Raw genomic sequence first — 21,546 nt, 5'->3', positions numbered from 1 at the left:
TATGTAGTTTTCATATTAAATAGTATTTCTCAGCTTGTAAGATAATGTCCAGCATTTAGTAGATTCCTAACAAATGTAGAATTAAATTGGCTATTTTATTTACAAAGGTAATACTTATTAATGAAGCTTCCAGGGATAAAAGGGAAAAGATAGCACCAACAGGAAAGTACATTTACCAGAATGTGTGAGGACAGAACAACTAACCAAACCCAGAGGCGGGGGCAGAAGTTTTTTATGTTCATAGCCTAGTTTCTCTAATGGAACTTTCAAACTATCTAAATTTTGGCAAGCCCATTTTCCTGGGAAGATACATGTTTCTAGAGAAACGCAGACAGTAAATTCCTTAGTGAGAGGACAGTTTCGTTTATTTTTGCTATAAAATGACATGCTTTATTTTGCATGTAGAACTGATCTGTTGGTCTGGGACAGGCTAGGTTAGGGAAATGATTAATATTTATTTACTAGAAAATGTAAAAAAAAAAAAAAATTGTATATTTAAATCCCAAGGAAAAAGCAAGCAAATTTTGAAATCCATGTTTGCTAAATTTGGATGGAATGAATTTATTTTAAAGTCCTTTAATTGGGTAAACACGTGATGCCAAGAAAGCTGCAGCTTACAGTTACTCCATTTGTTTCTTCACATTTTAGTATACTGGTAAGAAAATCTTTCTGTCTTATCATGGAAATTCCAGGGAACATGTGAGCATGTCTATCTTACTATGAACATAAGTACTTCATCATTTTGTTGGCCATCCTACCAAATTATGTGCTTAATATAAAATATTTATAGATGCCTGGAACATAAACACCATAGCTGCTACTCTGAAATTATGGTAACATAAACTGGCATTTAGTTATACTGCTTCCACTCAGTCACCAACTATTTAAATAGGAGCTTTGGGTAAAGGAAAGTGACTGCAAGGACTATTCAGAAAATTCAGTTATGATTCTTCCAACTTCTCAGCCATTTCAGCCGTACACTGGGATAAAATTATACCATGGAGACTGTGTGAGGACCAAATGCAATTATATATTTTAAAGAACCCAGAAATATGCTTAATATACATGGTGGGCACTCAAAAAAAGGCAAAAGGAGAAGGGGACAGCAGAGGATGAAATCGTTAGATAGCATCACCGACGCAAAGGACGTGGATTTGAGCAAACTCCAGGAGATAGTAAAGGACAGGGAGGCCTGGCAAGCTGCAGTCCATGGGAACGCAGAGGCAGATGTGACTTAGTGACAACAAGAACAAAACTCAAAAAAAGGAACTAAACCTGAATTTGCAACTATTTAGTAGCACAGGCAAATCTATGTCAAAAGCATTTTGTTTGGGGGAAAAAAATTCCAAAATATATTTTAAGCTATGATACATGCTGAATAAATCTTGTAAATGCTTAACTTTATTTTTATCCTCTCATTATTCTAACAGTATAGTTCATACTTACTATTTTTATTCATTATTCATAACATAATTCTTTGTTTAACCCTGGATTTTATCATTTTGGTGATGGTTTAGTCACTAAGTCATGTCCGACTCTTTGAGACCCCATGGACTGTAGCCCACCAGGCTCCTCTGTCCATGGGATTTTCCAGGCAAGAATACTGGATTGGGTTGCCATTTCCCTTCTCTAGGGGATCTTTCCCACCCAGGAATCGAGCCTGGATCTCCTGCATTGCAGGCGGATTCTTTACCAACTGAGCCACCAGGGAAGCCATGATTATCATTTTAATACGGGAAAATTTATGTAAATATCTCGCTATCAACTAGGGAGGTCGCTGCTTCAAAAAACTGTAAGGTATGTGACACTGCTAATTCTTTTCTCTGGGTTTACTAACGCACTACAATTCAGTTCAAAGTCGTACAATAACCAGTGACAAAGTGAGTTGGTGTTTTAAGAGAAGACAAAAAGGTTTTCTAAGACGTTTATGTCTCACTTCTCCCCATGTCAAATACTAAGTCATTTTGCTTCTAATATAAAATGGTTTATCAAATAAATATAAACAAATAACCTTTCACATTTAACTAAAGTTCTGTGTCTGGGGATGTGAAGATCTGGGCCTGGTCACAGCTCCATTAATAGCTGGGTTGGGTCAGCCGTTTGCCTCCCTCAACCTATTTTCTTACCTCTATCATAAAGCTGTTATACTAAACTATCACTAAGTTTTCTTCCAGTGCCTAAATTCCCTATGATCTACATTATGTCCTGCTTCCCAGTAAGATCATTGGTTCTCTGGAGGCATAAATCAGGTCTTTGAGAGAAACTGTACGTTACTTAGCATAGTGGTATGTATGGAATATCTATAAATCTGAACTGCAATTATGACACTGTAAACCCAATATGGAACCAGATTATTACATCTTATAGTATAAAACCAATTATTGCAAAGTAACCATTATTTAACATGTATAATGGGGTCCTCTCTTATATTTCAGTCAAGCAAATGCTTCCTTTACTGCTCTAGGCAGTATGAAGCTGGGAGGAATGACTAAACAGGATAGTTTCTATGTGAGGTGTTATGTCCTCTTATCTCCATAAACCATTAAAATACTCCTAACTTCTAGGCTTACACTGTCGTACGTCAGTGTGGTAAGCAGCTTCAGTAAGTTCCCCAAGGAACCCCACTTCCCGGTGTTCATACCCTTGTGTACTTCCCTGCTAGAAGGAACCAGGGTTAGCATGCAGCAGAACGGATGGGGCTCCAATGCTTAGGTTTAAAAGACTGACTGCTCTCCTGGGAGCTCTCCCACGTGCTCACTTTCTCACTCTTGTGGCTTACTTACCCTGAGGGAAGCCCCAGGGAGAGGCCCTCACAGTGAGAAGCTGACACCTCCTACCAACAGTGAGTGAGTTTGGGAGCATACCCTTCAGCCCTGATCAAGTCTTCATCTTCACCAACAGCTTACTACAACCTCAGGAGAGATCTGAGGCCAGAACCACTCTGCTAAGCTGTTCCCAGATTCCTGACCTTCAGAAACTGTGAGCTAATCAATGTTTGCTTTTTCAAACTGCTAGGTTTGCAGATTATACACAACAAATACCTATTTATCATCCTTTTCTAATATGAAGTACCTGTGATTTCTTCTTCTTGCCTAGATGATTATAACTTCCTAACTGTTGTCCCTGTAAAAGCATCAGCCTCTGTAATATTCATCCTTTACATGGCTGTAAGTGAGATATTTGAAATGCAAGTTTATTTGTGCCTCTCTATTGCTTAAAAAATTTTAGCAGCTCCCTATTACTATTAGAACATTCAAAACTCCATACCTTGTTATAGAAGGCCTTCACAAACTGGCTTCTGTTTTCTCTCTAGCTTCTTCTGCACCTCAGTACTTAAGCACTTTAACTCTACTTCAATACCCAAAGTGGGCTAAGGATTTTTCTTTTTCTGATATCACTATTACACTGTTTCCTCTGCCTAGAATATCTCATCCATTTGGCCAACACTACTTATCCTTCAAGATTCAGTTTAAGTATTACTCTGTGTGTGTGTGTGTGTGTGTGTGTGTATTTAATTAATTATATATTTTTCTTGGACATAGATACTTCTATACAAGCGTCTGGCTTGTATATATTTATAATTCAATTTGACAAAAACTTTTAAGCACCTACTATGTGTTCGGCACATTTTTTGTAAGGCACTAGGAATAACAAGAAATACTAAGTGAAGGGTCCTTAACCTAAGGGAGGGGAAGTAACAAGGAAGCTGGACAGTAAACAACTGATTACAAATGACGTGAATGTTATAAAAATAAGGGAGTTCAGAGTATTCTGGGCAGACAAGGTGGGGGAGGGACCCCCAACTTATTCTATGGTTTTAGGAGAGATTTTCTTGAATGATTGTTGAGTAAAGAATTTAAGAAAAAACTCTTCCCAAAAGGTGTGAAATCAAAATAAAAACACAGCCCTAAATTTTAGTTCAAAAATCAAAATTAGCAAGTAAAACGGAGACATACTTTGGCAACAATATATGCAAAAAAAGTTATGAACTATATTTGACAGAAAGCACAATGTATGATATAGAAAAAAAAAAACACACTTTGGTTTCACCAATGGGAATATACTATATAGATCCTCCTCAACTGACAATGGAGTTACATTCCAATAAACCCACTATAAATTGAAAATATTGTAAGTCAAAATGAATTTAATACACCTCATCTACCAGACATCGTTTAGTCCAGCTTTTTCTGTTTAGTCACTAAGTCATGTCCGACTCTTTGAGAACCACGGGTTGTAGCCCGCCAGACTCCTCTGTCCATGGGATTTCCCAGGCAAGAATACTGGGGTGGGTTGCCATTTCCTTCTCCAGGAGATCTTCCCCACCCAGGGTTCTCACCTGCGTCTCCTGCATTGGCAGGTACCAGGGAGGCCCTTAGCTCAGTATACCTTAATTTGGCCACATCAGGTCTTAGTCGCAGCATGTGAGACCTAGTTCCTGACCAGGGATCAAGCCTAGGACCCTGCATTGAGAATATGGAGTCTTAGGTGCTGGACCACCAGGGAAGTCCCAAGCCTAGCTTACCTTAAATGTGCTCACAGGGGCTGCCCTGGGGCTCCAGTGGTTAAGAATCCACCTGGCAATGCAGAGGAGACAGGTTCGATCCCTGGTCTGGGAAGATTCCACATGTCATGGAGGAACTGACCCCGTGCAGCACAACTACTGAGTCCACACTCTGGAGTCTACACTCTAGAATCCGTGCTCCACCACAAGAGAAGCCAGCTGCAACGAGAAGCCAGCACACCGCAACGAAGAGCAGCCCTCGCTCTCCACAACCAGAGAAAGTCGAGCACAGCAGCAAAGACCCAGCACAGCCAAAAACACCGTTGTTTTAAAATGTACTCAAAACACTTGTATTAGCCTACAGTTGGGCAAAATCACCTAATACAAAGCCTATTTCATAATAAAGTGTTGACTAGCTCATGTAATTTACTGAATACTGTACTGAAAGTGAGAAGCAGAATGGTTGTTTGGGTACAGATTGGTCGTAAGGGTATCCATTGTTTACCCTGGTGATCACACGGCTGACCGGGAGCTGCTGCTGCCCAGGATCACTAGAGTACTATAACTAATATCACTAGCCTAGGGAGAAAAAAATCAAATTTCAAAATATGAAGTACAGTTTCTATTGAATACATAACACTTCTGCACTATCTTGAAGCCAAAAAAATGGATAGGTCAAACATTTGGAAATTGGGGACTGGATAAGACTCTTGAGAGTCCCTTGGACTGCAAGGAGATCCAACCAGTCCATCCTAAAGGAGATCAGTCCTGGGTGTTCTTTGGAAGGACTGATGCTAAAGCTAAACTCCAATACTTTGGCCACCTCATGCGAAAAGCTGACTCATTGGAAAAGACTCTGATGCTGGGAGGGATTGGGGGCAGGAGGAGAAGGGGACGACAGAGGATGAGATGGCTGGATGGCATCACCGACTCGATGGACATGAGTTTGGGTAAACTCCGGGAGTTGGTGATGGATAGGGAGACCTGGCATGCTGTAATTCATGGGGTCACAAAGAGTCGGACACAACTGAGCAACTGAACTGAACTGTATAGAGTTTGGAAATACTCCATTATGCTCAGTATTCACAGCCTCTTAAAGGAGGGAAAAACAGAGCCCGTTGAGAAGAGAATGACCAGAACTGAGACACCCTGAACCCACATCACAAAAAGAATAGCTTCTGAAAACTGGAAGGCCTTGCTGTGTGAAGACACAGAGGTGCACAGTGTATAAGTAGCTAAAGGTCAGTCTTGTAGAAAATATTTTATATTAATATATAATCCCATGGATTTATGGATAGAGTAAGGAAGAGACAGAAGAACAATTCAGAAATAGCCAGAGCTATTTAAGGCAGGTAAGTCTTTATCCCTGGAGGTGACTATTTCTCAATTTGTTGGCCACTGAGCAAAGCACTGCAGAAGGGAATCCAAATATTGGAAGGGAGTTAGTATGTATGACTTTGTACTAAAGCCTTTTAAACCTTGATATTTTATGGCTTGAATACATGAATATTAATGAGTCTTTCTTCATCCTAATGTACACTGCAGTGATGCCAAGTAGTTCACATTTGCCACAAGATCTGTTCTATATAGTAAGCAGAACGAAAACAAAGAGATGGGCTTTAGATATCTTCAAAGAGGCTATCTATATGGCCTTCTCAGCAACCCTGCTCCTAGCAACAAACTATTTTATAGTTCATTTGTCTCATTATTTAATCTAAATCATATGTTTAAGGCATGCATTTGTTTCTGTAAAATCTGTAATAAATCTGGAGGAAAATATCTCTATGGATATTTGGTTGAGTTCAAAGGCAACTGCTGCTTGATGTACTCAAGATCCCCAAAGCAAAAGTTCTCTCTAATGAACGCTAGTATCTGTATCCATATTTTCAATTTCAACTTTCTGAATTCAGAAAAAGGAAACATAGATTTCTTCAGACTTGCTAACCTTTATTTGTAAAAGTCCAAGCATGTGTGCTTCATCGTGTCCAACCCTCTGCAACACCATGGGGTCATGTAGTCCGCCAGACTCCTCTGGCCACGGGATTCTCCAGCAAGAATACTTGGGTGGGTTGCCATTTCCTCTTCCAGGGGATCTTCCTGACCCAGGGATTGAACCCGTGTCCCCTGCATTCGCAGGTGGATTCTTTACCACTGAGCCACCTGGGAAGCCCCAAAAGTCCAAGTGTGAACAAAAACTACAATGTCTTTGACATGTACATCCTTAAGATGATTCTAGTCTATTACCCTGTCTTCAATTTACATCTTAAATATCAAAGAATTTACCATGCAAGTATGGAAAGAACTATGTAACACTCCAGAGAAAGTTATGGTCTCTACTGTTGCCAATTGGTATCACTGCAAAGGAGAACACACAGAGAACCTGCACTTGCTCAGCAGTTCTTCTGAAAAACAGAAACTTGAGATTATGTGAAATGGCTCAATCTTCTGACATACTACAAGGTTCTTAATTTTCCAGTACAAAGATAAATCCATTCTGAAGAGCTTAATATGTATAAAATAAATAAATATTTCAAATTTTGGACAGTCAGTAGGAGGTTCAAACCAATTTTGTTGGCTTAAATAGATGTTGATCTGTAGTTTTTATTAGCTGAAAGCTAAACCATCTGTTTGAGTAGAAACAGATTTTGGCCCCAGGGAGAAAGAGTGAAAGTGATCTCACTGAAGCTAACAGGGCACTGAAGGTCAGTTAGGTACAGTGGGTTTGGGAACTGGCTCCTTTGGGTCAAGGAAGTTCTCTAGTATCCTAGAAAATACAATGCAAACTTGTCTAATGTAAATCTCTGAAGCCTAGTGAAAGTTCTAACAGATTAAATGTTTGATTAATAAATCACATACAAAAGGGACAAACGCTTCATGGAAAAGATTTACTTGTACAACTTCCAATAAACTATCAAAGCAATGATCATTCTTCACAAAGTGATAAGTATTCCAAGTACAGAAAGGCAGACATACCATAAATCCTATTTTATTTCTATTTTAAAAATCTATCTTCAGATTTACTTTGTAGAAGGGGCTTTAGAACAGGCTATACCAAGTGGGGATAACCTAGTGGTTTCGAAGGAATTAAAAACAGATACCCTGATGACTTCAAGAAATAAATGGGGAAGAAAGACAAGCAGGGAAATGAGGGTGGCAGGATACAGTAATACGACAGCTTTTTCAAAGTCATGGGATCAGTTTTTACTGCTTCCTCCTTTAGCTGCCAAGTGCTATAGATTTTCCTTTGAAACTTCTTTGGACATTTTCCCTTTCTCTCCATTCCAGGCCTTTAATGATCTCATTCCAAGACTGCTGCAGTGTCTCCTTGCTCATCTCCTCTGAAGCTTCAATGTACTCTACCCTTGCTCCTAGCACAGCTTCCCTCTTATTTTTCTTTCTATTTACAGACCTCCTCCAGATTAACAGTCTCTTAATAGAGCCTTTATAGTGTTTTTAAAATTATCATAGCTTAAAGTCACTTCCTTAACTCATTAACGACCTAAATCATATATAACTGCACCCCATGCAATAAACACCTATTCCCCATCTCTCCTCAACACGAACCCTCTCCTTACTGTCTTCTCCTGGCCACCTGATGTGAAGAGCCAACTCACTGGAAAGGACCCTGATGCAGGGCAAGATTGAGGGCAGGAGGAGAAGGGGGTGACAGAGGATGAGATGGTTGCATGGCATCAGCGACACAACAGACATGTTGCTTGCTGTTCAGTCACTAAGTCGTGTCCAACTTTTTCCAACCCCCAACCAATATGAATTTGAGCAAACTCTGGGAGACAGTGAAGGAAAGAATCGGATACGACTAAATGAACAACAAAAACTACCTGGATACCTTGCTCAGTTCCAACACGTGATGGAGCACGCAGCAAGCAGATGCTGGTTTGTCCACAATATCCATTATTTCCATACTAAGAGAAGTTCACTTTTTTTTGTTTTTTTCAGATCACAGTGTACCTAGTTAAAACATTATACTTCTGAGCCTCCTTTGAAGCTAGGCACAAGAATGTGACACAGTTCATATCCAGTGAGAAATAAAGTCTGCTACAAATTTCTGGAAAATGTGTCTTCTGATAGACACCATGCCTTCCTTTTTTTCTGTCTGAAATACAGACGTGACGGCTTGAGCTGCAACAGCCGCTTTGAGATCATCTGGGAAAGGCCAAGACAACTGCAGCAACCTTAGTCCTGCTGCTGCTGCTGCTAAGTCACTTCAGTCGTGTCCGACTCTGTGCGACCCCAGAGATGGCAGCCCACCAGGCTCCCCCCTCCCTGGGATTCTCCAGGCAAGAACACTGGAGTGGGTTGCCATTTCCTTCTCCAATGCATGAAAGTGAAAAGTGAAAGTGAAGTCGCTCAGTCGTGTCCGACTCTTAGCGACCCCATGGACTGCAGCCCACCAGGTTCCCCCCTCCCTGAGATTCTCCAGGCAAGAACACTGGAGTGGGGTGCCATTGCTTTCTCCGAACCTTAGTCCTAGCACCCTTAAATTTCTGAATCAACACCAGCAACTGGACTGGTTCACTGCTGTGGATTTTTCAATACATAAGAAAAAAATCCAATTTATTTAAGCCCATGCTTAATTACGTGTTCTGTTACTTGTAGCTGAAAGCAATTTTTATATTATTTTATAATAATATAAAATATTTTAATATAATAGAGAGTATAAGATAAAATTGTATATCTTATACTTTCCTCATCCTTATATTCTAAGTTTCCATTTACAGTTCAAGTTTTATCTCCCAAGGAACCAAATTATGTTAGTCATAAAGATTTTCTCATTTATCATATTCTTCTAATTTTCTTTTTTTTCCTTCTTTTGAAATTTATTTTTTAATTGAAGGATAGTTGCTTTCATAATTTTGTTGTTTTCTGTCAAACATCAACATGAATCAGCCATATACCATAGCATTAGCTTTACAACTACCAGTACCTAATTGATCTCTCCTTTAAAAAAATCAATCAGCATATTATTAATGGTTCAGAACTTATCTGTGCCATCACTGTGGGTCTAGATCCACTTAGTAAGGTAGCATCAGTGGAAGCTATGAGCTATAAAGGGACCTAAGAAATTCAGTCAGATTTTACCCAAATTCTAAAGACAATTGTGTCACAGAAAGCAATGGCCACCCACTCCAGGACTCTTGCCTGGAAAATCCCATGGACAGAGGAGCCTGGTAGGCTGCAGTCCATGGGGTCGCAGAGTTGGACACGACTGAGCGACTTCACTTTCACTTTTCACTTTCTTCATGCATTGGAGAAGGAAATGGCAACCCACTTCAGTGTTCTTGCCTGGAGAATCCCAGGGATGGTGGAGCCTGGTGGGCTGCCGTTTATGGGGTCGCACAGAGTCGGACACGACTGAAGTGACTTAGCAGGAACAGCTGCCTTCCTTAGGTGAATGTCCTCTCACTAGAAAACTGCCAATTGAATCTGCAGCTCAGAATGTAAAGTCAGTCTTTATGAAAGTGTTCCTTATCATAGTTAGCACAGTAAATGTGACTTAATGCTCATCATTTTACTTGTCAGTTATTACTATATTCATAATTAACACATCTCTGACTTTGTTTCAAAAGAAAAAAAAATCATTTTTTCAGATGAATAGTGTGATTTTTCTCCTTTCTTCAGTAGAAATTCTCAGTGGGAATTTTACTACCGGTTTTAATAGTGAGTCAAAAGTGGAACTACTTGATCATGCATTAAAAAAAAACATGGCTTCAAGAGAAGACTCCATTTACTCAATTAGATATAATTATATCTGAAATGGAATGAATTGCAATCATAATGCAAAACTGTTCACATATTTTTAAAAATAGATAGCCTGTACACATTTAAGGAGAAATGAATATATAAGAAGAAAATGCACAACTTTTAGGCACAACTCTCTTGGGCAACCAGCCTGCTTGAGCAGAACAAGTCTAAAGTAGGACAGTTTCCAAATATATTTTCTTTGAGATAACACTCCTATGAAAGTAATCATCAAAAGCAGTTGTATCAACATTCTGTTATTATAAAAACCAATCCATTTATTTGGTTGGTTTGCTTTCTGCCCTTCTGTTATAGTCTCTCCAACCAAAAGGGGTTCCACTGGTAGTGACTTCTAGATTTTCCTTACATGAAAATTATTTTGAGATTAAACACAATTACAGTTTAGCCTTGTAGTCATTTGTTCACTTACTTGAACCCTTAATACTGACAGGGTAGAATTAGAGTTACAGTTTTATTTTCGTTACTCATTTACCACATTGTCTGAGCCACATGGTTAACAGAGGGAAGGAAGACAGTAAAACCAAATCAACACAAGTGCTGGTCAAACTGTGAAATGTACCTGCTAATGGCTGTGTTCAATGTCTGATGAAAGGCGTCTACAAAGTAGTTACCATTAAAAAAACTCTTCTATGTTTTTTGTTGAATTATGTATCAAGAATGAACGAAAGGAAATGAGCAGTTTTACTATAACATGAGTGGAAATAATTTAAAAGCAGGAAATGCTGACTTATAGTACAAGAAGACCTTCTAGAATCCTTTTACAAAAAAAAAATAAAAATAGCAATAGCCTTTAATTCATCACCAACTGGCCTGCCATACATCTGCAATCATTGTTTTTTAAGTTTTTTTAAAAGTATGCCTCAGTTCAGTTCAGTTCAGTCGCTCAGTCGTGTCTGACTCTTTGCGACCCCATGAATTGCAGCACGCCAGGCCTCCATGTCCATCACCAACTCCCAGAGTTCACCCAAACTCACGTGCATTGAGTCGGTGATGCCATCCAGCCATCTCATCCTCTGTCATCCCCTTTTCCTCCTGCCCCCAATCCCTCCCGGCATTAGTCTTTTCCAATGAGTCAACTCTTCACATGAGGTGGCCAAAGTATTAGAGTTTCAGCTTTAGCATCATTCCTTCCAAAGAAATCCCAGGGCTGATCTCCTTTAGAATGGACTGGTTGGATCTCTTTGCAGTCCAAGGGACTCTCAAGAGTCTTCTCCAACACCACACTTCAAAAGCTTCAATTCTTCGGTGCTCAGCTTTCTTCACAGTCCAACTCTCACGTCCATACATGACCACTGGAAAAACCATAGCCTTGACTAGACGGACCTTTGTTGGCAAACTGTCTCTGCTTTACAATATGCTATCTAGGTTGGTCATAACTTTCCTTCCAAGGAGTAAGCATCTTTTAATTTCATGGCTGCAGTCACCATCTGCAGTGATTTTGGAGCCCCAAAAAATAAAGTCTGACACTATTTCCACTATTTCCCCATCTATTTGCCATGAAGTGATGGGACCAGATGCCATGATCTTAGTTTTCTGAATGTTAAGCTTTAAGCTAACTTTTTCACTCTCCTCTTTCACTTTCATCAAGAGGCTTTTTAGTTCCTCTTCACTTTCTACCATAAGGGTGGTGTCATCTGAGGTTATTGATATTTCTCCCGGCAATTTTGATTCCAGCTTGTGCTTCTTCCAGCCCAGTGTTTCTCATGATGTACTCTGCATAGAAGTTAAATAAGCAGGGTGACAATATACAGCCTTGACGTACTCCTTTTCCTATTTGGAACCAGTCTACTGTTCCATGTCCAGTTCTAACTGTTGCTTCCTGACCTGCATACAGTATGCCTAGAATTTCATTTTACTTCAATAATCTTCAGTGTGAAGACTTCTTCAAAGACCTTCTTTCTTACAGCCTAACCTGTTTTCAACTCTCTTACGAGAACAAGGGAAATTAAATAATAAAGTTTATTACTCTTCATTGAAGAGTAATAAACTACAAAAATTAAATAAGGCATGGAGAACACAGAACGATGCGACTATTATTTTCTAAATGGCATTAAACTCACATCCATATCCTACTCTCTTTAGCTATTTCTTATATAGACATTTTTCCACAGCTCAAAACCACAAAGTAGAATCATTATACATTATAGCTTAAGGCAAAACATTGACCTAGAATCTAATTTATTTTGCTAAAATTGGAAAATCAAATTCCTATTCCCAAATCCCCACATACAGGATACAAAAAAATCCAATTGCTCAATAAACTTTAACTTTATGCCCTCTACACTCACTCCAACATTCTACAAGCTCCATTTAAGTCAAAGAGAGGGATCAAACCCACAACTCATTTTTCTGTTTCAAGTTACATGTAACTTTTGAATTCAGAGATGGTAGAAAATATATTTTATTAACTTCCTCAAGTCCTCATATTGCTCACGGTGAAAACCTTGCTGACTGTTTTTAATCAAAGAGTTAAAATAGTAATGTCTTTCAAGTGACCACAAAGTAATGACCAAATAACATTTACCTTACTTATTGTGTCGTTCAACAAACATGTGCCTATCAAATCCAAAATATTATATTATATTGAATTATATTGCTCAATGAATGTGCTTAACCTTTATAACAGGGATCAAGTAGTATAAAAATATATCTTAAATTCTTGAGTCCACATATTTTTAATATTTACACATTTGTCTTTAATATTGAAATATTTAATTAATAATTGATCAAAATATATTTTATACAATGTATTTAGCTCTTACTTCTCTGTTATATAATGGTTGAATAAATGGTACAAATTACTTCCTTGACCTTTAATGTCTTCATCTATAAAATGAAGATAATAAAAAATAAATAAATAAAATAAAATAAAATGAAGATAATACTTAGCTGGCAGCTGAGCATTACATAAATTAACAGAGATGAACATCTTGCAATACACCCTGTGCCAGACACTGCTTGCTCTAGGTACTGGGGTTATGGTAAATGCAAATATAACAAACATTCCTGTCCTTACAGAGGAGGAGAAGCTGGCTAAAGTAACCAAGAAGGAGGTGCAGCAGGAAAACTAGACCAGCCATTGTATTACAAAAGCTCACAAAATAAAGTGTTTAAAAACACAGGGAACACCAAAAATGAATGTGAGGGGACTGACTTTAAAAGAAGACAAATAAACTTCTTGAAGCAGTGAGAATGCTGCTATCATGAATGAAGTGGTGGTCTCACAACGGTTTACACTTGTCAAAACTCATAAAATTGTACACATAAAATTGGTGATTTTTTTATTGTATGTACATTATATCTCAATGAATCTGATTTCTAAAAAATGCATGTGTCACGAAAAATAATTTTAAAAAGGGCAGAAGAGCTGTTCTACATGAAAGGAGACTAAAGAGGTGTGACAAGGAGATGCCATGTATGACCTCTGATTGGATGTTGAATCCCTTCCCCCAAAAGCTATAAAGAATATTTTGGGGGCAAATTTTGAAATTTGAATATTGATTATATATTAAACTCTATTATATCAATGTTAAACTTTGATGTGGTCATTTTATTGTGCTTGTGTAGGAGAACATCCCTTTTTTAGGAGATGCATATTCAAGTATTTAAGGGTAAAGTATTAAAATGTTTGCAACTAACTTCCTAACAGTTCAGAAAAAAACACATATGAGTATAAAGAGATAAATAGATACAAATAAAGTAAATATGGGAAACTGTTAACAATTGGTGAAATCTAGGTAAAGGGTCTCCATATACTCACTGTACTCATCTTTCAACTTTTCTGTAGATGTGAAGTTTTTAAAAATAAAAATGGGAGGCTGAAAAAACGGGAATAGTCAACCATGTCAAATAACATTGTGAGGTCAGGTAAGATGAGAATGAAGACATGACTCTTGGCTTTGGCAAGGTATTGGTCATGACCCTTTTGCAAGAATACTTCAGCAGGGCAAAAGTTACATAAGAGTAAGCAGAGGAGAGAATGGGAGATAAGTAAATGGAAGCAATGAGTATAGGTAACTCTTTCAAGAGTTTTGCTATGAAGGCAGAAGAGAAACAGCACATGGAGTCAAGAGATTCTCCCTACACCAAAAGCAATATTAAGGCACTTTGTATGTTGGTAGGGATGACCCAGTAGAGAAGAAACTGATCACTGGGGATAGCAAGGGTAAAAATGCAGGAGCAAAGTCTCTGAAATGGTGAGAAGGGCTGGGATGCACGATCCAAAAGGAAGGAGTCACCTTAGATAATGGTGACCATGATGACAATGACAAAGTAAGAGTGACCAAACTGAAAACAGCTAGGCACTATTTAAAGCATTTCTGCTTATTTAATTCTCACCCAAATCTAAGAGGAAGGTATTACACTAATACCTCCTTTTACAGGAAGCTCAAGTACAGAAGGAAATGGCAACCCACTCCAGTATTCTTGCCTGGAGAATCCCATGGACAGAGGAGCCTGGCAGGCTATGGTCCATGGGGTTGCAGAGAGGCAGACATGACTGAAGCGACTAAGCATGCACGCACGCACAAGTACAGAAAACTTAATTAATTTGTCGAACTACACATATCCAATAAATAGCAAAGTTGGGATTTACAACTCAGTGGAAGAAACTTTTCTCCCAGTGCAGTAAGAAGGAAAGCAGAATTTGTGGGTATAGATGCTGCTAGGTAGTGGAAAGATGAGATAGCTCTTCAACGATTACATCTATTTTCTCAATGTAGCATTTTGATGAGTTCATCAGCTGAGGGGGTGAAGAGAGGGGATATTGGAGATTTGAGAAGAGAAGGTGAGAAATTCTTGTTTCAGAGAGAAGGCAAGTGGATTTACTAGCAATGATAGGTGGTACTGAATGCCCCTTTGGAATTAATGGTCATAAATTTGAAGTGAATCTCCTTGTCCAGACTGGATGATGTTTTGTAGCAATTTTCAACCGCTTGACAGGAGGCATAAAGAGTATAGCTGTGTTTAATTAGGGTGAGATTTTTACAGACAAGTGGGACCTAAGGAAAGAGGATTGGGGGGGGGTGGTTTGTAAGAGTGGTGATAGTATGGAACACGGAATACAGGCTTGGTAAGGAGAAGTGTATGCCAAGATAGATGTAAGACAGAAAAAGTGGCAGGGTCAAAGGACTGGAGATTTGTGAGGTCAGAGAGTAGCTGGAGTGTGGGTATTACAGTGGGAGAGCAAATAAAAGTCAGAGTGGGATGCCTGGAGAGATTTCAAATGGATGCCATTATGGATGATGAGGAGGTCTTGAGTATGACCATGTGGATGGGAAGCTGAGGTGGTGCAGAAATAAAAGATGAGTTGATCTAAAGAGGCCTGAGTGCTGGATGAATCCTCTGTGTAGATGCTGAAGTTTTATAGAGTTGACAAGAGCCGTGGTGGAGAAGTAGTCAGTGAAAGCGGGGTAGAAGACAGCAGCAAAGAAGGGTAACAGGAGTGTTATAAACTTAAAAGATGTTAGGGAGACCAAAGAAGAAAGGTGAGGTCATCTGGAGGTTGTAATGGGGGACAAGGATACTATCCGCCCCATCTGCAGGCTCTGAGATATATGACATGGGAAGGAAAAATCAAGGTCTAATTTGAGAAGTGGACTCAAAACAAGAAGGTAAAGGGATGGTTCAGAAAAGAAGCTGAGGATGCAGTACAGTACTGAGCACATGGTATCTACTTAATCAGTATTTCCTGAATTTGAAGTAACTTTTCTAAGAGTTGTCTATATCCTAAAAAGGAAAACAAAACTTATTTACAAAGAAATTCAAACCAGATTAAAAAGGAAATGATCCTCTAATTATGGTATTTTTCAAATCCATGAAAAGGCTCATTTTAAAAAATTAGTCCCCTGGCCAAGATAATCAAACAGCATCTTACTGTTTTTGGCTTAATATCAATACAAATGGATAGCTTACTGTTATGCAGAAGAATGCCTGGTTTTACTTTATAAGAACCTGAGATCAAAATACTAAAATTAAGTAAATTCTGCCTTGCTGAAGGTTAGACAATACCCTTTCTGAGCATAAACTGACAAGAAGTTAGATCTATTACGGTTCAAGTAGAGAAATCTAGGAACAAGATGAATAATATTTCCTAAGCATATTCTTTGGAGTGTAATACACTACCCTTTCGAATATACTGTTCCACTTGAAGTTGTAATATGATTGATCCATGAAAGCTTCAGAGGTATGCCTTCATTGAAGGAGTATAAGTTCACCTCAGCGTTACAGTTTGTTTTTTTAAAAAGTTTGTTCTGTCTTCCTAAGACTAAGAGGATGTCATAATTCTTTTATGTTTTAAAAAGAAAAAAACTTTTTTTTATATGTTATGTGTCTATAACATTGTCTCCTAAGCATTTCTAATAAGCTGTCTGTATACAGTTAGAGCCAGACATCCTGGAATGTGAAGTCAAGTGGGCCTTAGAAAGCATCACTACAAACAAAGCTAGTGGAGGTGATGGAATTCCAGTTGATCTATTGCAAATCCTGAAAGATGATGCTGTGAAAGTGCTGCACTCAATATGCCAGCAAATTGGGAAAACTCAGCAGTGGCCACAAGACTGGAAAAGGTCAGTTTTCATTCCAATCCCAAAGAAAGGCAATGCCAAAGAATGCTCAAACTACCGCACAATTGCACTCATCTCACACGCTAGTAAAGTCATGCTCAAAATTCTCCAAGCCAGGCTTCAGCAATATGTGAACTTCCTGATGTTCAAGCTGGTTTTAGAAAAGGCAGAGGAACCAGAGATCAAATTGCCAACATCTGCTGGATCATCGAAAAAGCAAGAGAGTTCCAGAAAAACATTTATTTCTGCTTTATTGACTATGCCAAAGCCTTTGACTGTGTGGATCACAATAAACTGTGGAAAATTCTGAAAGAGGTGGGAATACCAGACCACCTGATCTGCCTCTTGATAAATTTGTATGCAGGTCAGGAAGCAATAGTTAGAGCTGGACATGGAACAACAGACTGGTTCCAAATAGGAAAAGGAGTTCATCAAGGCTGTATATTGTCACCCTGTTTATTTAACTTATATGCAGAGTACATCATGAGAAACGCTGGACTGGAAGAAACACAAACTGGAATCAAGACTGCTGGGAGAAATATCAATAACCTCAGATATGCAGATGACACCACCCTTATGGCAAAAAGTGAGGAGGAACTCAAAAGCCTCTTGATGAAAGTGAAAGTGGAGAGTGAAAAAGCTGGCTTAAAGCTCAACATTCAGAAAACTAAGATCATGGCATCCGGTCCCACCACTTCATGGGAAATAGATGGGGAAACAGTGTCAGACTTTATTTTGGGGGGCTCCAAAATCACTACAGATGGTGACTGCAGCCATGAAATTAAAAGACGCTTACTCCTTGGAAGGAAAGTTATGACCAACTTAGATAGCATATTCAAAAGCAGAGACATTACTTTGCCAACAAAGGTTCGTCTAGTCAAGGCTATGGTTTTTCCTGTGGTCATGTATGGATGTGAGAGTTGGCCTGTGAAGAAGGCTGAGCACCGAAGAATTGATGCTTTTGAAGTGTGGTGTTGGAGAAGACTCTTGAGAGTCCCTTGGACTGCAAGGAGATCCAACCAGTCCATTCTGAAGGAGATCAGCCCTGGGATTTCTTTGGAAGGACTGATGCTAAAGCTGAAACTCCAGTACTTTGGCCACCTCATGCGAAGAGTTGACTCATTGGAAAAGACTCTGATGCTGGGAGGGATTGGGGGCGAGAGGAGAAGGGGACGACAGAGGATGAGATGGCTGGATGGCATCACTGACTCGATGGACGTGAGTCTCAGTGAACCCCGGGAGTTGGTGATGGACAGGGTGGCCTGGCGTGCTGCGATTCATGGGGTTGCAAAGAGTCGGACATGACTGAGCGACTGATCTGACCTGATACAGTTAATTGAAGTTTGACAGTCCTCGATGATCTTAAAATGTACAATGAATACCTAATACTCTTTCTCTAAGACTAAATTTTATTGGAATTTATCTAGAATCCCAGTGTTTTATAATTGTATTTGGTGGCTTCAGCATGACCATCAATCAGAATGTGGACTGGTTCAACTGCAGGTTAAAGAACTTTTCGATTTTGTCTTACTCATTAAACTATAAGGTTGTCATTATTAGACAGAAAATTTACTAGTAGTTCTGTTACACCAGATAAATGGACTTGAGAAGGACAACCAATCCTCCCAGTTCCATTAGAATTTAATATGATGTGTCAGAGAAAGTCATCAGCCAACAATATACACTGTGCTCATTCTCAACACACACCTGACACTGGGAGTGAGAAGTTTCTCTTTTCCATGAAGAACCCAGCTGGAAGTAATCTCTTCTTTACTAAATCCCTTTAGTACTTTGTTTATTCCTTATGGGATGCTCTCTCTGGAATACAGTGATTTCTGTGCTTATCTTATACTCCCTACTAAACTATAAGCAAGTACACTACACCATCACACTTTGGATACTCTCAAAGCACTATGGTATTATTTGTATTTTATCCAATACCCAGAATTAATGAGAGAACAAAATGCAATAGTAATACTGTCAATATCAAATTCACTAGTATTACAGATTAAATATAAACAGGTTTCTTAGGTTTAGTTTGGGAATCACATCACATCACATCACCATTTATGTTATACAAGAAACTGCTTTGAGCTCCAATAACCTAACTTATGAACTCACCCTCACAATATAGCAAGGACTTCTTATACAGCAGGTATTACCAGAAAGGCCCCAAGCAAGTAGTCTATAGATCAGTAAAGATAAATTGTATATAAATTTATATACAAAATATATAGTAATTGTAAAGGTAGCTTTAGACTAAACCTTTTACTTTTTAAAAGAGAAGAATTTAAAAATAATATTTTGTGAAAACAGTGGGAAAATGCTTCAGAATTAACGCATGGATATATACTTGACCAGATGAATGTGTTAGTTAATCCAGAGAATCTAGGTTAAACAAAGCAATCACATGTCATTCATAAGCCAAAATTTCAACTTACCATTTATGTTTATTGCTGGTAATACAATTGACATCTTTGGTCTTGAGGTCTTGTTATGGGTGGTAGCTGGTAACAGCAGGTGATCCTAAGATTAACAAAGAACAATTTGTTACATATAACAATCAGCTTAGTCCTATAACAAGCCCAATTCAGAGTTTCTAGGATGCCAACATTTCAATGCTATCATAAAAAAAAAAGGTGGGGTGGGGCTGGCTAAGCCCTTTTGTACTCAGAACTCTGGCCTGAAGGACGAGGTGCAAGGCCTCTGTACTCGTCCCCCTGTGAGCAGGTGAAACCAGACTCAGCACCGAGGAAGAGAAAAAGGGATCTTCCGTCAGGAGGGAGGCGTCATCCTGGAGGACAGGAGTCCTTGAATCTGGCTTCAGACCTGTTTTGAAGACTGGGTAAAAAGCACTGCGCCATTTCTTCTGGACTCAGAGATCAAGCCCTAAGCCTTTGGAGTGGGAGCACTGACTTCAAGACCCTAGACTAACAGAGAACTAATGCTAGGGAGTATCAAATAGTGAGAACTCACACAAAGGAAACCACTTGAATACAAGACCCGGCATCACTCAACCACCCGTGCAAGACGCCTGTGCCGGACACCTGTGCAGGATGCCTGATCTAAACAACAAACAAAAATAAAAACCCAATCATCAGCAGACAGGATTACCACCTCACTCAGCCTTGTCCATCAGAGGAAAACCAACCAAACAAACAACAACAACAAAAAGCTCAGCACAAATCTCACCCTACATGAAGCTTACACAAACTACTGGACCAACCTTAGGAGAGGAGAAACCAAAAGGAAGAAAGAATTCAACCTTGAAGGCTGGGAAAAGGAGACCTCAAACATAGTAAGTTAAAAAAAAAAAAGAAAAAGCAGAAAAATACTACACAAATGAAGGAACAAACTAGAAATACATAAGTCCAAATAAATGAAGAGGAAATAGGCAAACTACCTGAAAAAGAATTCAGAACAATGATAGTAAAGATGATCAAAAACCTTGAAAACAACATGGAGAAAATGCAAGAATCAATTAACAAAGACCTAGAAGAATTAAAGAATAAAGATGCAGAGACAAACAACACAATTACTGAAATTAAAAATACTCTAGAAGAAATCCATAGCAGAATACCTGAAGTAGAAGAATGAATCCGTGAGCTGGAAGATAAAATGTGGAAATAACTTCTGAAGAGCAGAATAAAGTAAAAAGAATGAAAATAACTGAGGATGGTCTCAGAGACCTCTGGGACAATATCACATGCACCAACATTCGAATTATAGGGTCCCAGAAGAGGAAAAGAAAAAGAAAGGGTATGAGAAAAATTTTGAAGAGATTATAGTTGAAAATTTCCCCAACATGGAAAAGGAAATAGTCAACCAAGTTCAAGAGGCACAAAGAGTCCTGTAAAGGATTAAACCCAAGGAGAAACACACCAAGACATATACTAATCAAACTAACAAAGACTAAATACAAAGAAAGAATATTAAAAGCAGCAAGGGAAAAGCAACAAGTACATTCAAGGGAAACCTCATATGCTTAACAGCTGATCTTGCAGCAGAAACTCTGCAGGCCAGAAGGGAATGGCAGGATATATTTAAAGTACTGAAAGGGAAAAATCTACAACAAAGATTATTGTACCCAGCAAGGATCTCACTCAAAATTGATGGAGAAATCAAAAGCTTTTCAGACAAACAGAAGTTGAGAGAATTCAGTACCACCAAACCAGCTTTACAACAAATGTTAAAGGGACTTCTACAGTCAAGAAATACAAGAGAAGAAACAAGATCTACACAATCAACCCCAAACAATTAAGAAAATGGCATAGGGACATATATACCAACAATTACTTTAAATGTAAATGGATTAAATGCTCCAACCAAAAGACACAGACTGGCTGAATGGATACAAAAACAAGACCCATCTATATGCTGTCTACAAGAAACCCACTTCAGACCTCTCATTTTCAGTAAGACTTTCAGTGAGACTGAAAGTGAGAGGATGGAAAAATATACTCCATGCAAATGGGAAACAAAAGAAAGCTGGAGTAGCAATCCTCACATCAGACGAAATAGACCTTAAAATGAAGACGATTACAAGAGATAAGGAAGGACACTACATAATGATCAAGGGATCAATCCAAGAGGAAGACATAACGATGGTAAATATCTATGCACCCAACATAGGAGCACCTCAATACATAAGACAACACTAACAGACATAAAAGGAGAAATTGACAGTAACACAATAAT

General features: G+C 38.7%; 1 protein-coding gene across 2 annotated transcripts in view; it reads right to left on the bottom strand.

Moving 5' to 3' along the window:
* The window catches only part of ATF6 (activating transcription factor 6), a 234,229-nt gene that overhangs the window by 45,787 nt on the left and 166,896 nt on the right, over nt 1-21,546 (bottom strand). For both annotated transcript variants that reach the window (XM_086393780.1, XM_086393781.1), the window contains exon 15: nt 19,290-19,374. In XM_086393780.1, the coding sequence (XP_086249906.1) occupies nt 19,290-19,374 (85 nt within the window). The remainder of the gene's footprint in view (nt 1-19,289; nt 19,375-21,546) is intronic.

The sequence above is a fragment of the Bos grunniens genome, chromosome 3, assembly GCF_055505025.1.
Source record: "Bos grunniens cultivar Pamir isolate PY7600 chromosome 3, Bosgru_T2T1.0, whole genome shotgun sequence".
Lineage (NCBI taxonomy): Eukaryota > Metazoa > Chordata > Mammalia > Artiodactyla > Bovidae > Bos > Bos grunniens.
This window is presented reverse-complemented; position numbering and strand designations above follow the sequence as displayed.